This window comes from Musa acuminata, chromosome BXJ3-6 (genome assembly GCF_036884655.1).
Source record: "Musa acuminata AAA Group cultivar baxijiao chromosome BXJ3-6, Cavendish_Baxijiao_AAA, whole genome shotgun sequence".
Taxonomy (NCBI): domain Eukaryota; kingdom Viridiplantae; phylum Streptophyta; class Magnoliopsida; order Zingiberales; family Musaceae; genus Musa; species Musa acuminata.
This window is the reverse complement of record NC_088354.1, coordinates 39,081,140-39,102,784: the sequence shown is the minus strand read 5'-3', so window position 1 is coordinate 39,102,784 and position 21,645 is coordinate 39,081,140. Positions and strand designations below refer to the sequence as shown.

The 21,645-nt window shown below is 39.0% G+C and overlaps 2 protein-coding genes across 3 annotated transcripts; one reads left to right on the top strand and one right to left on the bottom strand.

Moving 5' to 3' along the window:
- Positions 1–5,152: 5,152 nt before the first annotated feature.
- On the bottom strand, positions 5,153–10,434 carry LOC135640201 (exonuclease V, chloroplastic-like). Of its 2 annotated transcripts, XM_065154434.1 has the most exons (8): positions 10,004–10,434; positions 9,644–9,748; positions 9,035–9,156; positions 8,030–8,175; positions 6,426–6,583; positions 5,933–6,009; positions 5,479–5,845; positions 5,153–5,381 (listed from the first exon to the last, which is right to left on the bottom strand). In XM_065154434.1, exons 1-7 carry the CDS (start codon positions 10,382–10,384, stop codon positions 5,629–5,631), a joined length of 1,206 nt encoding a protein of 401 aa, XP_065010506.1. In that variant the 5' UTR covers positions 10,385–10,434; the 3' UTR covers positions 5,153–5,381; positions 5,479–5,628. The 2 variants fall into 2 exon arrangements, with proteins under 2 accessions (XP_065010506.1, XP_065010505.1); XM_065154433.1 differs by lacking the exon at positions 8,030–8,175 and having other exon boundaries at positions 6,426–6,579.
- Positions 10,435–12,134: 1,700 nt separating this feature from the next.
- On the top strand, positions 12,135–17,993 carry LOC135641070 (uncharacterized). Its single transcript, XM_065156095.1, has 6 exons — positions 12,135–12,838; positions 13,969–14,160; positions 14,268–14,507; positions 15,898–16,115; positions 16,849–17,103; positions 17,368–17,993. Exons 1-6 carry the CDS (start codon positions 12,382–12,384, stop codon positions 17,629–17,631), a joined length of 1,626 nt encoding a protein of 541 aa, XP_065012167.1. The 5' UTR covers positions 12,135–12,381; the 3' UTR covers positions 17,632–17,993.
- The last annotated feature ends 3,652 nt before the right edge of the window (positions 17,994–21,645 follow it).

Below are 21,645 nucleotides of genomic sequence, written 5' to 3'. Positions count from 1 at the left end.
CTACCCTCGTTGAAGTTGACATGAACATACGAGAGAGAGATCAAGTCAGAAAACTCTCGAGCCACTTCGATGGTTAACTCTCAATCCGAATCGTGTTAGAATGATTTAGATATTATCATTTTTTTATAATAAATAATATTATATATGTATTGATGGAAGAATCTAATTCACCTATAGACTTATTCTAATGACACTATAAAAAATTCATGTCCTCCTATGATAAAAGAAAGACCGAAAACAAGTCGTGCTGACATCGTCTAACTTCGATGATCAAGAAAAAGAAATTAGATTAGCTATTTTCTTTTTTCATCAGATGAATGATCAAAATCTGACTCCAGTTGTTATCATGCTTCAGTTAATATACATGAATATAAATAAAATACATATATATATATATATGTATATAATATGTTACATAGGTATAATACATCTATTATGCCTCGTGTTTCATGTTCAAGTTAAAAAGACACAGTTCGACAAAATCAAAACATCTCAATGCAGCTTTCGAAACGAAAGACAATTTTTTTTTCCTTCTTAAGCAAAATAAGGACTTGACTAAACACGGATCCAAAATAGGGATCACAAGTCACGAATCTCGACGCATGATGTGATGTTTGTTAGGTTGGCGCGGCGTTCGGTCATTCAAAACGAACAAATATTCCTATCATCAGAAAGCGGTGGCGGCTTCCTTCGATCGATGTTGGATCCGATGGATCCAACCGCGTCGTTCACATCTAATCCAAGCCATGCGTCGTGGTCACATCTCCAACATGACATGAACCTAACTCCATTTCACCGGTCCCGAAACGTGGTCGACGTGAGCCAATTTGCTGTGGCCAACTGCATGGCTACGACTTGCAATGAAGCACAAGTGTGGGCGAGGTAGTCAAATTCCGACGGTTGGTTGCACGTCACATGTCATCGATCTATGGACGTCACCGTCCATAAGAATCGGGGCGGAGAATATGTATTTGGTGATCATGTGCGATGATGGCCACGTGGTCCGATGTGCATCGAGCCCCCACCTAATCCAGCATAAGAAGACAGAGAAAAATCGGATCCCCTCCCACCTCTTTTCCCAAGCTTGAGGACTTGTGCCACTGCAGCTCAAGTTTCAAAGGGTGTGGCCTACGTGATCATGTAAGGGTTTTCAAGCTTGACTACTTTGCCGAATCTAATAAGAAAGTAAAATATTATATAACTGGTTTTTCATGATCTTATGTAATGAATGATAGAAAAAAAAAATTCCTTTTTTTAGTTTGATAATTTATCTATCGACACAATCTATTCATTTAGATACGGCCTTTTCGGAATGATGAGATTATAGGCAACATAACATGTGATTGGAATGGGCATCAAGCTTGCAAGAACATGTTGTTGGACCATGTATCATGCACCAAAGAAGTCATCAATATGATTCATGAGGTTTGATCTCTGCCATGTCCTCTAGTGCAACTGTGAATAAAGAAAACACTTGTGTTTGTCTAATTATTGCCAATTCCAACGTCGAGTGCTTTACATAATTTACATGTTACTTGCAAATCATAATTTTTTGGTGGTCAAATTAAACAAACAAAAATTAATGTACGTACTGGTCAAATCAATATAAAGAAAAATGGCTTCCAAATCGGAACATGTCTCGTTGATGAGCAGAATCGTAAGAAATAAATATCAAATTTGAGGCCAATTGAATGCAGCATTTGTCCATCTTTCTCTCCCCATTATTAAGGGACATGAATGGCATCACACATCACTCGTGGTGGAAGAAGAAGAATACGCGTAATTGCGCGGGTAGGGGAACGGCGTCGACCCTCTGGTTCACCGAACTCGCGGGATGAAGTCCCGTGGAGCCTGTCGGCATGGAGGTGGGGCCTCGCGTTGTTCCCAAGAGTGGTACACACCCGCGCGTGTAGGTTTCGCGTGAACAATTTTTTGACACGTGTTGGCTCGTAATAGAATTTCCTTTTTTTTGTTGACACGTTTACTCAACTAAATTTTAGGTATTAAAATTTTAATAAGTAATATTAGGACAGCACTTTGAGACAAAGGGGCTTAAAAGTTTCAATGATCTTGAATCAGAAATAGTCATTGATTAAGCATTTTGTATAGGGTAGTCAGTTTGGCATGATCTTATCCTTAGTTGGTGACGTACATAACTCACCTACCCGTAGAAATATTCAAATACTCATTTGATAAAATTAAAAAATATCAGCTGGTTAGCTCAAAGTGCTTAACTGTACATATTGAAATTGATTTTTTTTTTTTTGGGTCAGGACAGATCTTTTTTAGATGCTACACATGTTTGAAGCCAACAATTTTTTCCAAGTTCTTCGTTATTGATAGGGGAAATGTTTTCTCCCGATCATACCAGCATGCGTGATAGCACTGTTAACGGAATTCGATGAATACTCGTATGTTGTGGATATCGATTTAAAACATCGATCTATGAAATATTTTGCTTTTATTCTTTCGAGGTTAACTACTGTTTACTAAGATTACTCTACTTCTGTTGGCTATTGACTTAAGTATTGAAGGGATCAAGTCAGAAAACCTATCCATCCTTGATCTTCATGTAAGTTAGCCTTAGATCACACATCTAAGTCCACATCAGCTCTCAAGTAAGAATTCGATCATGTTAGATTTCTTGTACACACGACTCTAAATCAAGTTGGACTGATCTAAACATTACTGATATTATCACAGTCAATAGGATTATAAGTAATTTTAAAACTCTTACAATAGTAAATAATTTATTCTTTTTAAAACCCTTCCAATAATAAATAATTTATTATTTAAAAAGTATATTTAATTTCATATATGTTGTAGAGCAAGAAATCCCTGTTAAAACAGATAATTTTACCATTGTCTCTCATTGTACTCGCCTTTGACTTTACCATGCACCATCCCCCTTATGTTGCCTCCACCATCGTCTCGCCTCTCATCTACTTAATCGAATTTGACGTTACCTCCACAGACTTTGCTAGCTCGCATTGAACCCACCCTTATCTCACCCTCGCATAAGACGACAACAATGTGTTTGAGGAGACGACGACAACCCTTGTCATTCTCATTTGCGATCCTTATGCAAAGAAGGAGGAGGCACGAAGGCCGTTACTGTCTCTACCAACCCTCGTGGTCCTCGTCAAACTCGTCGCCACCTCTGTACCCCCTCCTTCCTCGCATGAGGGTTGAGGTGTGGATGGGAGGGTCCGATGAGATGGTGGTGACCCTCGTGCCTCCTCCTTCCTCGTGCAAGGGTTGCGAACGATGACACTGATCGCCTATTAAGTAGGAAAGGCGACAAGTCCGACGAGGACCAAGAGTGAAGCTAAAGGCAACGATAGATCCAACAAAATAGACGAGAGGAGAGGCGGTGGCGAAGGCAATACAATACTGTAGAGCGAAGGTGGAGACGGGTCTGACAGGAGCCAAGGGCAAAATTATCATTTACAAAAAAATATTATATAGCAATCTTTTAAAGCTGGGGCACTCTCTGATAAAGAGTTTTTTTTTTTTTATAAATTCACCCTCATAATAATAATAATAATAATAATAACTCATGACTTATAATTTTGCATAGTCGGAACCGTCCTTAGGATAAGGAAAATTATGACTTAATCCATGTATTTGATCTCATTCTTTTTAGTTTTGTGACACGGGCTTCTCCGTGACCTACCTCCGAAGAGCCAAGAAGAGGGACACAGCCCCGAATCTGAAGCGAAACCACTATGTAAAATTATTTTCTATCTCGCTTCACATGGTCGACAACTTCTTATTGTGGACGCCGTGTGGACCAAACTCATCAACCATACAGAATGATCAAGCTTGAAGACCTTTCACTCCTATCATTTACTCAGGTCTCAGGGAGGTCATTCGTAGTGGTTCACTTTTCCTATCTACCAGAAGTAGCTTCACCCCCCTAAATTTGAATTTGTGTCACACATTGGACTTCCTCATCGACTCACTGACGGAAAAGAACTATCGCCACTACCAAGTCAAGTTATAGTACCAACGGTGCCCTGTCGACACCCTCTTTTGGTCACTGACAATGATTACTCCCAAGACAAATGCGGTTGCATGTACACCTGCACACTGCTACTACGTGCACTGAGGCCCCCACGCGGCTTCTCCGCACCCTTGTCGATTGTTTCCCACCAAAAACCAGTGAAACTTCGCTTCCTCTTCTTCTTCTTCTTCTTCTTCATGCAGACATGGTGGTACAACGGTAGGGCTTGTGGGTTCACCAGTTCCTGAGCTTTCACTGTCATGAAATGACCGCTCAGCCTGGTGTCAACGAAAGGGAAGGGAAGGGTGGGAAGGCACTTCTCCACCCAGCCCCAACTTGGCTGTCATCTCAGGCACTGAGACTCTGCATTGAAAGGGATGAGGCAGTGTGATGAGTTTGCCGTTGGGGGCCCAAACCTATTGTGAGTCAAAGACCATATCCAACTGTAGCTGGACCTTTCTTTTTCCCTTACTGTATCACAGTGAAGTTTGGTTTCTTGACATTTCTTCTAAACCCAAATCAAGAACTGCATTTCTTGGTCTTACTAAGGTACTTATATTGTTAATCTTACATTTATCTTACTTAAAAATAAATAAATAAAAACTCATCTAAGCAGCATTGTGTTCTGTTAAATGTAGAAATTTCATGCGAATAAAACTATTGGATTTAATTGATCTAATTTCAGATATCAATTGAAATTAAATCAAATTCAATCACTAAACTGGCACTTTCTTGAAAAGTTTCTACTCAGAAAATATTCATACAAGATCTTTTTTTTTATCCCCATTCTTCAAAATTTTCACTCTTAAGAATCTTCATCAGGAAAATATTTTAAGAAAATATTAAATTTGTTAAAAATATTAATGATCGGAACACAGTAATTGTGCAATGTTTACACAAATCAGGCAAAATTTTATTTTGACAACATTGAGGAGATGATGCAACATGACATTGTACTTATGGCCCAATAACAAAGCTAAGGCTGCTGAGCCAAATTGGCCAAAACAGAGATATATTAGTCCAATATAATCATTCAAACCCAAACCATACGAAAAATGTACAAATAACGTACATATGCATTGTAGAGAAGAACACAAAGTTTGAGCACATACAGAAATTTCAAACAAGCTATGAAAAGACAATATATGATAATGAATTTTATAAACTACTGAGTCTTCATTGCATTTTCTCGCAAAGCATAAATAGAGAACAACCATACTATAGTTGAGGTGATAAATAGACAACAGTGTTTAACTAGAAATTTTGTAGGGACAGAAGCAGCACTCACAGAGGTGGCTTCATGGTCAGCTGAAATGAGAACTATTAGACCAGAAAGCACATCACTTGGCTCTCTGTATCGCCAGCACCGATTCATCTGTAATCGAAGAATGAACGAGATTATGAATCCAAAGTAATTAGTTTTTAACTTGTAATGGAACAAAAATGATTATAGAGCAGACATGAAGCACCACCTTTGTCAGTGACAGCCTCGGTCCATGCCAAGCTACAAACTGAACTTCGTAGGATAACTTAGAAATGGTTGCTAATTGAATCTCGTGTTACAAATCAGTGGATGAGTGGTTGCTTCAACTCCACAAAAAGACCTGGTTTCATGAAAATGCCTATTTTGCACTCTTACTGGAGGTAGTAGCTGACAGAGGACATATGGAAGTGAACTTACAAAAGTTACATTTCCATTTCTCATCGTCTGAGACAAAACTAGCTTCCCTATCTCCCATCCAAAACTCAAGGCACTTGTGTATCTGTTTCTGAAACCAACCAGCATCATACAGAAAAGAGTCTTCCCCCAGTAATGAATGATCTGATTGCAACTCATATCTGGATAAAGAGAAGATAGATGCATCGGTATGTTTACAACTGAGATTCACATAGACACTACATCCAAGTCAATCTTGTGATAGCTACCTCAGGAGAAGCTGCTCATGAGATAGGGAAAGCATACAAGAAGTGTCTTGAAAATAAGTGAACACATCTTCGAGCATCTGTTAGGTACCAAATTAAAAACATCATATCAAATTCCCCGAGAAAAAAAGAGAAAGCTATTATCAGACTTTCAAACTGTTATTGATAAAATATTTAAACAGAATAAGCAGGAGACAAAGTAATACACTAATTAACTAGGAAAGTTACATATTTCATAACCAGAGGCACGTATACCATGCTTGGAATCAGGATAAGAGGATATCACAAGTCTCATTCAGGAAAAGTATATTGCATTGCTATAAAAACTTACTGACTGAAATGGGGTATATAGCTGAATAAATGACACACATATTAGTTAGCTTAAAACATATATAAATAAACAAAAATCACAATAATGTTTGCATGTGATAATTGCTCATCTTAAAACATTGCAAGAAACTAATCATGATTTTAAATCATAAAAAGAAAATTCTACCTTTACATCAAAGCCTAATGACGCAATGTGTTCCTTGACATCTCCAGACAGTATATATAGGCGATTCAGCTTAAAATGATCAAAGAATTCTTCCATGGGGAAGTTAGTGGTAACCAAATTGTCCCAAAGGTATTTATAGCACATCAACTGGAGCCTACAATCACAAAACAATTAGCACTCAGAAATTTTATTACTCATATAACTGCAAGGAAATGTTATCAGCAGAGATAGTAACTTCTTGACATAGTGACTAAAACAGTTTATTCAGTAATTGAAAGATACCATGCCTATCTAAGAGAAAGCCCATGCATGTTAGCCTCACAATTCCAAAGATCAGAAGATATAGGAGATTCAAATCAATTGGGAAATGTTTTCTTTAAATATCTGTTCTTGGATGGGTGATTGTACAAATTTGAGTGGCAGATGGACAGTCAGTCATTAAATTGTGGTCAGTTTCTCCTAAACAAGCAACACCCTCACCCTTCCTTTTTTAACAATTCATAAGCAAGAGAGAAAGAGAGAGAGAAGGGAAGAAAGTGGTGATACTTTAAACCTCCTAATGCCTCTGGGACTCTGAAAAAGCAATGCTCCATATTCAATCTTAAGGTAAAAGGCCCGGAACGAACTTGTACTTTATGTGAAACTGAAAGCAGAATAGGCTTTTTGATGAGATAATAGACTAAGCAATCAAAAAAATACATGAATGACTAAAGAGACCAAATCAAGTACCATGTGGTAGAACTAATATGGCCAGAAGTCATGAAAGTCACCTAATTTTCACTAATAAAACTACTATAACATTTGTTTTTTCCATGCCAAAATAATTAGCATTGTATGAGTATTATGTGTAGTATCTGAAAGGCCTCTGTTACTGGCACTAGACATGACAATCATGCCATAATATTAGTTTACAGATAGTATCATAGTACAAAATCTTCTATTTAGGTCTCTCCACCAAATTTGTCTTAGTTTGCTGTTTGGCATTAGTTATTGAGATTGGAAGTCAGCAGGATGTAGAATTTGCTCAAGTCTACTCAACTTAGGAATTTTACCCTATATTTAACTCCATGATAAAGAAAAAAGGATTGGAGGAGGTTGATGATGATTGCATGATTGCTTAATTATAAAGCAGTTGAAGGTTCTTATCTTGATAAAACCTTATTCTTAATCTACCAACATGGGTCCATTTAGAGAAGTTATAAGTCAGAAATTGTAACATTTGCTGATTAAACATTTGAATCATGTGTACAGCTAAGAGAGCATCTGAATCATCTCTACAAAAGAATTGTAACTGGTTCAGATGAACTTGACCAGATAAATTCTCCATTACGAAGTTGTATAATTCAAGTACTACCTCTGGATTTGCATGTCTCCTACCTTTGGAGAGGATGGGGTCCCCATACAATGTGTCATGGGGAAGTGCCACAACAATCATGAAAAATGAATCCAAAATTGACATTCATCATATGTTATTTCACAAAGAGAAATTATTAGAACCCTTTCAGAAAAGCTGTGATGCTACAAATGACACAGGGTTCCTGATACATATGTATAATTATAGCATTGGCAGGTGGAAGTAAGATTATTTGCAAAAGGTCATCTGGCATTTCTCCTTTGTGCTTCCGAAGGCACCGTTGCTTTATAGCGTGTCTTTGTATCCACTAAGAAGGTGCAAACAGTATCTTCATCTCTTGACAATCTAATTTCATCAATCACTCCCACCATCCATGTATCTTCAATAATCCCTACTCTGACATAATATAATGTCAATACCATCCGTCAGCAAATGTGATTACATTCTTAGATTTATAAAACATAAATGGATCCAAAGGCCATGCGAGAGTGACATATATATGCATTTATGTGCTAATAAAGTGGAAAGATTGTCCATATTATCAAATGAATGAATCCTCCATGCATCTACCTAAGATTAATCATGACAATGGAGAACTTCCAACTCTTGTGAAGGGAATTTATTATCCTTACAACTGTAGCTAGATTGTTGTTCTTTCAGATGATCTCCATAAATATTTTTTTACGTCTCCTGATATCTTACTTGGGTACTTATGAAGTTTAAGGCATTGAATCTTTTTTGCACATCTTGTCACCATAATAGAAATTTTGGTTTCCAAAAGCAGATATCCCCAAGCTTCAAGCGATGTCTCACTTCTGCATCTCCCGCTTTTAGAAAACATCTACGAAAATATATCTCAACTAATCCATTAATTTGTTGCATAAGATATAAATAATACTTGGCCATACAACTATCTGAAGCAAAATGCCACATCTCATTTACAAGAAAGAAAAGAACCTAGTCACATCTAACTTTGAGAAACCCACCTCTAAATACAAGGATATCAAATAAAGAATTTCATGTTGAAGATTTTCTTCCAAGTGAAAGATCTGATGTTCAAGCAATCGAGAATTTCATGGTAAAGTTGTGCCATGCCATGATGATCTTAAATTACATCAATGAAAAGCATGTATATCGAAAAGAAAAAAACAAAAAGAGAAAAGGTTACCAAAATCATGAGAAGACAGACATAATTATCCTGATCTACTCAATGTTACACCACCAAATTAGCTTTAAGAAGAAGGCACAGACATACACAGGAAGCTCACGAGTTAAGCCTTCAAATAATAGTTGGTGCGCTCCCACAATGAAGTTCATCAATTGTATCGCCCAGTATTCTTCGACAGACTCAGTACAAATTTCTACCTTCTCCACAACCTGTTTTCAAGTGAAAGATATTTCAATTGCCTACCACCTAAAAAGACAGAAGAAGAATGAGAAAGTGATAGAAAGTTGAATGTTAGATTTATCACCAAATTGGAAATCAATTTACAGAACTTAATAGTATGAGAATAGAAGGGGTGCTATAATATTTTGATTTTTGTTCCCTCTTGATCAAGATAACCTAAGGAACTTTCTCAGTTTCTCATGTTAAAGGTTTTAGCACATTGGTGTTCCATGGACTATGAAAATGCATAATCTAATTTCTCAATTTAATTCTGTATGCATAGGTTATCATCATAAACATGTGTGTGTGGTATGCATATTAGGATATACGCCTCTACATCATTGCAACAAGAAATCAGACATGGCTTCTCGAGATTAGCGATCAGCATCATTATACATGATCCACTATATAAAAGGGAGACTAGAAGTTACACAACCATAAATAATTTTGCATCTTAGTCTCCGTTGATTGACTCACCTCCTTTTCGAGTTGGCTATGGCGATCTGAGCCAGCTTTCATAGCTACAGTTCTTTTTGGTTTTCCATGGGTAAGGGCAAACTCCATTTGCTTCTCACACCATTCCTAGCATTGACGGGTCTTCAAATGAGATCATAAAACAACATAAACATATCGGATGAGAGGGACATTAAATCCGTAATCAGCAATAGAATATGGTTTCAGTTTCTCATCTTAGTTGTTAAGACGACACTAAATATCCCATTTTTTATTAATCCTGCGACCAAAAGTAGCTGAACAACTGCTACAAAAGCCGTCTTAAGAAAGATAGGGGACAAAACGAATCTTTGTCTACAGCATGGATAAAAGCAATAAACCTACCGTGCCGATGATGTCAGTGACCGAAAGCCCCCTCCTAGACCGAAATCGACGAAGAAGGGAGGATCTTGGCGGGACGAAATCCTCGATATTCGGCGTCGTGGCCAAGGATTGAGGCCGGCAGGAGTGAGAGAGGACCGAGGGCAGCGGGGAGAGGAGGGCGAAGCGAGAGGCAGAAGAGCAGGCGGAGGAGACGAAGGGGGAGGGGGAAGAGGAAAGGACGGAACGGGTAGAGGCGAGGGCGGCTTCGAGGAACGCCATCTCTTCTTCGCTCACGATCTCCACCGGGACGTACACGTCGTCCTTGGCTGTCGCGGGAACGGCGATACCAGTGACGTTTAAGCTGGGGGAGGATGAACTCGACGGAGCGGCGGAAGTGTTCATATCTCCGTCCGGGTAGCGCGGATCCCCGAACTGGTCTGTGGATGGGGACGGTTCAGTTCAAATGGGTCGGAGAAGAATAAGCTTATCACGACCGTCGGATCTATACGATCGACGGTGCTCATGTCCATTGTTATAAATAATATATCTTCAAGATTCGTGATATCATAATGCATCCGTGCTCTCCACGCCAATCCACGACTTGGAGTGCGGGCCGTTCGTTTTGCTTGATTCAGACCGACGGACACGACGTGGCAATACAATGGCCGTCGGATGGTGGAAGCGGAGGCGGATAAGGCGCCATACGCAAACCGGGGAAGGGCGGTGGCTCTAATTAATTGATGGGCCCCTGGGATTGATCCGACTTGTCAACCTCCTAAAGTTTCTTGACTCAACTCATTCAGAAAACAGAAGCGTACAATCAAAGAAAACATATGATCGACTTGATTCGGACTCGGTTAGACCAGCCAAGATTGGACGCAATCAATCTGAGTTGATTTCAATTGGTCAAGATCAGGTCCTCAGCACCACCAAATGCAAACAAGTTGGGTTCATGGGCTTATCGCCTTGCCCAAAGTTGGCCCGCGACATAAAAGCCCACCGTTGGATGTTGATCGAGAGTCGATCTGGATTTCGAATTTGGCATGACAGGCTTGCAGATCCTTGCAATCGATGGTAGGTTTGATTGGCTCTGTCGTGTTCGTAAGGCTAATAATGGTCTTGATAGTGAAGCGAGTAAAAGACAAGCAAAAACATGTGATGTGTTGTTGATGATCATACGTGGGGATCCTTCTTCACTTATGGAGTATTAAATTAGTGCAGAAACGCATGGTTTTGCTTCATTTATATCACGTAATGTTACTACTATTCACAGTTTGTATTGGATATAAAGTTAAGTGAACCAAACGGCTTTTGGGAGAGACAAGTGGTTGACGTGAACGTGCAAACCTACTCGCTGCCCCCACTACCACGCCATCGCCCTTTCTTTGCCTCTCCCATAGACTTACCAACGACCATCCTATTCCTTCTTCTCTCTCCAGCCCCAACCAAAAGGTCGTCATCACACCTCCGTGATCGTGTAAAGAGGTCACCTCCACCCCACTAATCCTCATCATCAACCCACCTACTCCGACTCAGCATCTACATAGAATACTTCCACGCACCACTCCGATGTGACCCCTCAATCGTCGCTCTCGATCAATCACATCAGCGCAACGCTGATCCTACGGCGAGAACGACCCATCACCGAACGTAGTTGTCCTCGCGTGACCGATGCCGCTCTAGATTGAACGGTTGTTAGCACCGTCATTGGTTGGTGATAAACGCTGTCTCGTGTTCCATCAACGGTACGCTTCTCAACGCGCCTCCACCACCCGGAATCCTATTTTTATTCCGCACGTCCTTCCCGTCGCTTGCTGCCCCTCCCCTGATCCCAGACACGAACTACGAGGTTGTCGTCTCACAACGCGACACGTACGCCGAGGGAGGTGGAACCCAGCCTTCGACGTGCCTCCACTGGGCGCACGGGATCCGTGAGGAGCCGACCGGCAAAACCGGCAACCGCAGGTGGGCCACCCGTCCGGCACATGCCTAAAGCGTAACCGGTACGCGCATGGAGCTGACCAAAGTCCGACGTGGACCGATCTTGACCGTCGTCGCCGGCCCGTTCCACGTGTCGCCGCCGTCCAATTCTTGCCCCCAAGTGGCGGCTCTCATATCTTCCCCTGCCCTTTCTTTCCCACTCCGAGACATTAGTGGTGGCATCAAACGAGCGATCGAGGATAAGAGAGAGAAAGGGAAAGAGTTAGAAGAAGAAGAAGACCGCTTGCCATCAATGGCGGTTGGCGCCCTCGGCCACCGGGATATCGGTGTGGCCCTGAGATGCTCCCCGTAAAATCTTGTCCGTCCATCCGCCGCTTCGCGATCTTGCTTCAAAACCACGCCACTCTTTCACTCCCTGTCTAGTCCCCACGAGTGAGGAAAATTTGGGGGCAGCGGCGATGGCGTCGGCGCGCGGCGGCGGCGGTGGGATGACGTGGCAGGATGAACTGGCCAGCCTGGTGGAGGACACCGGAATCAGGTACGGCGCCGGCGTCCCGGCGGCCGACGAGGAGGAGCGGGACGCGAGGGATCTGGGCGGGAGGGTTTTCGAGAAGGGATATTACGGCGTGTACGAGGAGGGGACGGGGGCTGCGGCCGAGGAGAGCTTGAAGGAGCAGTTGACGGGGTTCGTGATGGCCACGGGGGAGATGCTGCGGGAGCTCGGTCATGGGTGCTGGGATATCGCGCAGCAGAGCCTGGAGGGAGTGGAGGAGACCTACGTCGGGAAGAAGGTCAAGGGGCATTGGACTGTGGCGTCGCAGCGGCTTGAGTTCTTGAACGAGTACCTGCCGGAGGATCGGGATCCGGTGCATGCTTGGTCCGTCATCGTCGGGGTCTTTCTTCTCGCTCTTCTCGGTAACAATTTCTAGTGTTCTTGATGATCTTGTATGCATTTTTGCGAGACTGGTTTGATTTTACTAGGATCTTAAGGAATTATACTAAGAACACCAAGAAACTTCATGCATTCAATTCACAATTACTTGCTGTGTTAGAAAAAGGTATTCTATTATCCATAGAACAAATTCTGCATAAAGGACCATTGCAGATAGTTCACTTTTAGATGTGTACCTGGGCATAAGGACTAGAATTTCTCATGTATGTTGAACTTGGTTTTGTTATTTTGTTGGCCAATAATGTTATTTCCTCTCATTTTTCTGATACATATTCGTCTTTTAGTTTGTATTGATGTCTGTCATCTGTAAACTTATTATTGTACAATAGAATTTGAAATTGTTTCTTCCAAGTTTCCCTAAGTTGTTACCCTCCTAGACTCTCTTGGAAAGTTTTGGTTAAAGATTGTATTTTTCCCTTATGCTAATTTTTTCACTATTATATCATAATTATCTAACCCAAACCTGGTCAGTCCTGTCCGGATAACTAATCTTTAATTTCATCAGATTATAAAGTTTGTCTTGCTGCGTGACTTTTGCAATCAAAAAAATTGTTTGGTGTTCAATTAGTATCATGTAATTCCTCTTTTTTAAGGCAAGTATCTAATACCTGTATCAAATTTCCATTTTTTAATTTTAAAATTGTGTTCGTACCTGTCGTCTCCAACATTCTACAACCTTTCTGTGTATATTGTTTCCTCTTTTATCTTGGTAAAGATTTCACGGTGGCAACCAGCGCCTGATTTGGCCTACAACCAGCCTCAAGAATTAATACACAACATAAATGGACAAGAATGTGGGTTTAAACTCCATGGAATTCTTGTAATTCTTTTTCAAATTGGGTTTGTTTCAAGCTTGAAAGATTAAAAAAAATTACAATTAATTCATTCCATACAATATTTGCTAGCTAGTACAACTCTCATTTCACTGATCATTATGATACTGTCTTTAATAAAACATTATGTGTCATTGACTGACATCATCAGTAAAAATCTGTGCATATAAGTTCCATTTGGTCCATTTAATATACAGTTTCTTAATATTTGTTTATCCATATAACATGTTTTCTTTATAATGACCAAAAATCCTGTGCAGTACTAAGTGTAAATAGTGGAAATGAGACTTCTGTTGAACTGCCAAGGAAGCTGTATATAAGTCCTCCAGGTGCTAGCCGCATCCAACTTCTAGATGGTAGATATGTTGCGTATCAAGAAAAGGGAGTTCCAGCTGAAAGTGCTAGATTCTGCATGATTGCACCGCATTCTTTTCTTTCTTCTCGTTTTGCAGGTGCAACCTGTTCCTCCTTTCTTCCGTTTCATAGATAATGTAATTAACCCTCAAACATGCCTTGTTTTTCAATTTATAAACTAACTTGTCTTTCTATACTTATATAGGAATACCTGGCGTTAAAGAGTCTCTCTTAGAGGAATTTGGTGTTCGATTGGTTACTTATGATCTTCCAGGTTTTGGTGAAAGTGATCCTGATCTCAGTAGGAATCTCAACTCATCAGCTATGGATATGCTTCATTTGGCGAATGCTCTTGGTGTTACAGACAAATTCTGGGTAGTGGGTTATTCTGGTGGAGCTATGCATGCATGGGCAGCTGTTCGTTATATTCCTGACAGACTAGCAGGTACCTTTTGTTTGTATAGTTCTTGCACAGTTTTTACATTACCCTTTCACATCTGTAGATGCTAAAGTTTTCCAGGGCTGTTACTTCTGTGACTGTGACTGCAAATCAATATTGAATGTTTCTGATCTAATTTGAGATGTAATGTATAAACAGGTTGTTTCTTCTTAGTGCTTCATGTGTTTTATTATTCCCTTTAAGATGAGAGCTGTAGTTAGTTTTTAGTACATAGACCTAGCTTTCTGCAACTGTAGCAAATACCACGAGTATCACTTGAATTATTTGTTCTTTTGTGATTTGGGATGAATAATGATCCGTATATTGGAACTTGTTGTTCCCTTTTTATTAAGACTTGTTGGTCCAGGGGAGTTTTAGATATTGCTCTCTGATATCCAGCAGCTAACGGATCCATTTGGGTAAGTCAATCTCTTGCTTGATGGAAACATAACACCGGTTTAAGTGGATTCATGTTAAATTGCTAGTCATGTCCCTGCAGACTCCTTTAAGTGGATGCTCTTTTGCCAACATCAAATTAATGGCAGAAGGCTTCGGATGATAATGCTATGCGATTACAAATTATTATATGCTGGATGATCAGCAAAAGGTTTGTGAAGAGCTTAAGACCATGACAGAGAATATTTGGGAATTTCAAACACTAGTTCAATCAAGAATATGTTCTGTCAACGATCCTTTATTTCATAATATGTTAGGTTAGCAAGTGCTGGATGAAGCATTGCTTTTATGTTCTATAGATGACTTTGACAAATTGTGAAGTCAGACCTAATTGTAATGGAGGAACAATTTCCATCCCAGCAATTGATTGCCGAGAATCTTGGGAGAGGAATGGTCTTCAGGATGGAACTAAGGTAGTAATACCAATGGCCAGTGTTAAGATTCTATGGCATGTCTGACTGAGACCATTATGAAAACTGTCTTATTGTGACCACTAAAGTTAAAAAAGGAAATTCTGTTATAAAGCTAAAAGACAGTTTATAATGTTGGCAGGTATACAGCTCCCAGGATTTTAGATTGAATATTCATATATGCTACTTGATCATTCCTTTAAGCCATGTATGATACTTGTTCACAGGATTTGAGACTGAATGATCATATATAATCACATAGTTAATTTAAGCCAGAAATCTTAATGATGTAGCATTACCTCCATCCAGAATTTCTTGTTCATTCCTTTAATAATGGATATGTAGTAGGTGTTTGTTAATAATTATGCTATCAAATCACGGAATTGACTTCTTTGTTTGTAGGAATGATCTTTTGGTTTGATATAAAATATCAAAGAAAGAGGAAGCCCCTAATCTGAAAAGATGACGCAATATTTACTCTCTCTGTTGGTTTACTTCACCCCTTGGCTGTCTCATATTTGTGATTTCAGGTGTAGCGTTGTTTGCTCCAATGGCCAATCCGTATGACTCCAGCCTGAACAAGGAGGAAATTCATAAAATTTGGGATAAGTGGACTATGAAAAGGAAGTTAATGTTTGTTTTGGCTCGGAGGATTCCCTCTCTTCTTTCATATTTTTATCACAAAAGTTTTTTGTCTGGAGAATATGGTCAGCCTGAGAAGTGGTTGTCATTGTCACTGGGTAAGAAGGTATGCCTAGTTTTATTTATAGTTTTTCTAAAAAAATTTCCCACTAACTAGCTGTTTTTTCTGAAATTTGATAGAATTTCTGGAAGCTTAATGTTATGATACATCTCATAATTTTCTATTATTATCTTATCAAATGTTATTTGCACAAAAAAAATCTTCTTATTTGTCAAGTCAAAAAAATCTGATTTTGTCATCACAATTTCCATGTCAATATGATCATTTCTGGACTTTTTCAAATGGCGCCTTTATTCTTAGAGACCTCAGCCAGTGCTTTTTTGTTGATCTTTAAATGTTTTTGTATTCACAACATTCTAGCATGTTTTGAAAATTCTAGTTTCTGTTAGCTTTGCTGTGGGCAGGTGCATAGCATTCCATATTCAACAGCAACAACTACTGCTACAAAAACAAGCCAGAATGTCCCAACTATTCTGTAAACCAATAACCAAATTCCTCAGGGAACTGGTAGTATGATGTGACAGTTTGGTTTTACAACTACATTACTGTTTCATGCTCGGACATTTTGTATCATTTTCTTCATCTCATGTTCCTGTTTTGACTTCTATTGTTTGTCATCTACAATTTAATCAATGAAGTACCTGACGATCTTGTAAACTGAATCAAATAGTTAAAATTTTGAATTTGTTGAAGGGGGTGCTCACATGCTTTGTTATTTTTTTTTGAGTCTTTACCCATTTCTTTCATTTGATATCTATGGTCTGTATTATGCATCTAGGATAAATCTTTATTGGAAGAGCCAACTTTTAGGGAATTCTGGGAGAAGGATGTGAGTGAATCTGTCCGTCAAGGAAATCCCAAACCATTCATTGAGGAAGCTGTACTTCAAGTATCAAACTGGGGCTTCAGTTTGGCTGATCTACAAGTGCAGAGGCAGCATCAGGGAAAAGGCCTCCTCTCATGGCTCAAGTCACTATATAGTCAGGCTGAATACGAGTGGGCAGGCTTTCCTGGCCCTATACACATCTGGCAGGTCTGTGTTTTCTTCTCTTTTTCACATTAGGAATCAGGTGCATTTGTTAGCTTGCGAGCGATACTTATCCTGCTTAACATCCGACGAACCTTTTTTACTCAACATGAGGTCAATATGCAGTCACGTTCAAATCTCTTAGAATTTTTTATACAATTTGCATCCAGTCCACTTTCATCATTGCTTGAAAAGTTTTCATATTTCTGCATACTTAAAATGGTCATGCTGCATATTTGTCCTCTCCTAAATGTTGGAGTTTATAACCAGGGGATGGATGACAATGTGGTGCCACCATCGATGACTGATTTTGCTCGACGGATGATTCCAGGAGCAACATTGCACAGGTTGCTTGGTGAAGGACACTTGTCGTATTTCTGCTTTTGTGATGACTGCCACAGGCAAATATTCTCTGCGCTTTTTGGAACTCCTCAAGGCCCTCTCATGATTGAACCAGAGGACGATCAGTCACTGACTGAAGAATACATCGACGAAGAAGAAACGACATTGCATAATTCTACCGAACAAGAGTAGAGCATCTCTTCTTTTTTTTCTTTACCTCTCTTTTTCCCTTTTTAGCTGGGGGGAGGAGGGGACTTAAATAGTTTTGGGTGGTACAGCAGTGTTCTTTCTCTCTCTCTAGAACTCCAAGGTAAGGTTACAGTTTCTATTTTTTTGGGGAGGTATACACGGAGTAGCTGGGCTAATTTTCCTGGGAACAACAGTCTTCAATTCACTCATTGCAGCATCTGATCCTTGAAGCTTGGCGGTAATCATCTCGTCCAAGGCTCTTAGCTATTTACTTATTTGCATCGGTTGCAATTGCAATTGCTACACATGTACCCTGCATTTCACAATCTGATTGATATATGAAAAAGTATTTTGTGATCGCTGTACCTACTTCATCTTCCACCTACGTTTATGTCCGTCTCGGTGGTGATATTATATCCACAGCTTGTAGTATCAAAAAAATGCTTCGTAAATGGTGGATGAGACCTGCGTGATATACAACTTGGGGATGCTTTCTTGTTTTTTTTTTTTTATATTAAAAATTGTATATATTCATTCATTGAGGGTTATTGATTTTGGAGATAAAATTGTATCAAATTATAGGAATCAAAACTTGGTCCAAATAGGCTATTGAACCGAATAAAAGCCCCATCAACCTACTTACCGACTGCTACGCCTCAGGTGTCGTCGTGAGTATTATGCTTCATTTATCCATCCTGTTAGCTATAGGTTGATCGGGCTAACCTTGCAAGAATTCGTCTCATCCACGGTTAGGTTTGAGATTGTTTTTTCTTCGACATGCTTGACTTGGGCTAATCAGATGTTGGGTGCATTGACATCTCTTGTATGTTTGTGTATACTTGGTACGGTGGTAAAGGGATTATCTTTGACACCAAAACATCGTCTTGATCTCGAATTGCATCATGCGCCCCCTCCATGTTGCTCGACTTAGCTACGTCATATAGGGGCTGCTCAACATGAGCCTCGTTGGATGAGATCAGGAGGAGCTCAACCTTGGGCATGCTTGCATTAACTCAACCTACTAAGATCGAGAGACAGCATTGGATAAGCTATGATAGAGGAGGCACCTCTTGATGAGGTCAGGCCCCATGCTTGTTTAAGCTATTAGATCGATGTGCGTTTGTCAGGCTTCTTCTGATCTATGCAGCATCCAACTTGCGTTTAACCTTAGAATGTTAGACTGCTAAGCACCAAAACATGGCTGACTTTAAGAGACAACCATTTTGAAAACATGACTATTTTGAAAGATCTGATATAAGTGATTATTTTAAGAAAATGATCATGACTTAATCGATTTAAGTGTGCGATTATCTTATGTTTTTATCTTGATGATGCAACCAGCTTCAGAGCAATAATCTTGAGAAAAAAATCATCTTGAATAACGTGATCGACTTAAGGGATCGATCGTTTTGAGGAAGTCAAGTTAGAGTGAAATGTAGCCTTAGCTATACTCTTATAACCCTCTTAGTTAGACATTTATAACCCTCATTGAAACGACTTGACTTTGACAAGGGTTTAAGAAGATTGTTAATCTATGTGCCACTTCTTAGCATTGTTCTCTTTTCATCCTAGTAGAAACATAAATAGCTTGAAATTGAATGAGCGAATTAACACATATGGGTGCAGGTCAACCACTAGTCTCATCTCGTGACATAATCCTTTAAAGATTTATTCTTATATTATCTAATTATCATATACGTAGTTAGTTTTACCTAAATTATATGACACTCTTATATATTTGTCAGTAAAGTGTCAACCTTCTCATAAATTTTAAAGATCTATAAAAGAAAAAATATATTAGTAGAAATGTTAAGCTCAAGATCCCACCGACAGATACTTTAACAAACACTTAATAGATAATACAAAATATAAAGATAAACTTCATAATGTTTGAATAATCACTCAACATAAGATATAAGACAATTTGTTGCACCCAAAAATCTTTACAAACAAATGCTTATATGATACTACCGTGGAACTAAGTGATAAACCAACTTAAAACATTACTTCAAAGGCTCATTTAACCATGTGTCACCCAGTTTACTCCAAGGTGATAAGATGACTAAATTTTTTAACCACTATGCACATGAAAAATATCCCTAATAGTTGCCTAAAGATTTTATTTTTAAGCAAATTTATCTTTTCATGATGACCATACAAACTTGAAATAATCATAAAATCCAAATAAAACGGGACTATCAGACTTACCGTAAACCTTTTACATGATATATATATATATATATATATATATATATATATATATATATATATATATATATATATATATATATATATATATATATATATATTACATTGAATACCTTCCTTATGAGTTGCCGACGGTCAATATTCTATATCCCTGGTCTCATTCTAACAAAAAATTATATATCGTTCGATAAAACCCCTCCAACGATTAAATTAATATGTATTTGTTTATTTTAGATATCTAAAACTCATAAGAAGTTTAATTTTGTTAAGTAGGTTCCAAATAGAAAACATATATGATGATACTATTTTATATATTATTTATTTTTTTTATAATAATTAATTTAATAATAAAATATTCTTGTAGTATAATGTTGATGTGACATATCTGTATGCCTTGATTAGACTCTATATGTTAAGTCTCAACTAATTGAAAATATTAATCATATCAAGAAAAAAATCTCAAAGATTTCATATTTGAATAACGAATATCTCATGTTATAATACTATGCCTTTTCCATAACTTTAAGAGTTGTGACTTAAGAGTAAGAGTAGTACACCCACCTTAAACCCCTCTTGATAAGCTCCTTAATCCAACTATTAAAGGAGTCTAAACAATATTTATAAGGGAACATGCACCCCAACATGCTCCATCGTTGCCCTTACGAGGATTCGACAAACAGAAGATGAGTCATTGATGTATTTTATCATTAAGTTTATTAACAAGGCTTGAGGGGTCACTAATGCTTACCCTTCGATCCTCGTGCATGTGTTCATGATGAGGCTCAACTTTTGACTTTTTTAATAATTGATAGAGACAATTGGTTAATTACTGTACTTGAGATGCTTCAGAGGATCAATCGCGACTAAGATGATGGTCATGGGGAGGCACAAAGAATTACATAAACATCCGAAGTAGGAGTATCCAACCTTTGCCTTGACTCTGAGATCATATTGATGGAGTGTCCCTACTCACATAAGACTATTTTAGCCAAGAGTCGATCTATCCCTCTCAACATGTCGCATATTGAGACGTTCCTCTAGATCAAGCAGAAGAGGATACTAAAGAACTCCTACTCGATGAGGTCGATGTCGAAGAGAAAGGATAAGTCCAAATTTTAAGTTCTTAACTTAAGGAGTAGATCGAGGAGTTCATTCACCAAGAGCATCTCGGACATTTCATCCGAAGGCAACGAGAGCCATCCCAACGATCAAAAGCCTCAATGAAGAGACAAATCGATATGATCAATGGGGGCTCAACTTTTTAGAAAAATAATTCATCTAACAACTTGAAGAGAAAAATAATTCATTGAATCTTAAAATTTCAAGAGAAAATAATACCACGTTCTCAATCACGTTGGATTCTTTATGCAGATAGATATAAATCGAATTGGAATGATTCGATATCACTCTTGTTTATGTAGTATTAAATAAATCAACACTTAATAGAGGTTGTGCATTGTGCTTGTAATTTTAATTAGCTATTTATACGAAGATAAGGATATTAATCAAATTGGAACATTCGGTGTGAGGATAGTGACGAGATTCTCGATCTCCAATCAAACGCTCGACAGCGTTCCCCCCTCAGATTGCCCACCCAAATGTCGTCCCGCCGTGCCTCTGTCACATAATTCACCAGTGGGACCCACTGAATGTTATATGTGGGCTCCTCTTGTGCCCAGGCGGTGACAGTCGTGCGTACTTGCAGGCAGCGTTGCGGCGTGGTGGGGTCCAACTTGGCCTCTTGACTGCGACCGACTGACGCGTACCCGCACCGACTAAGCCCATCTTAGTTCGACGATATCGGCCGCA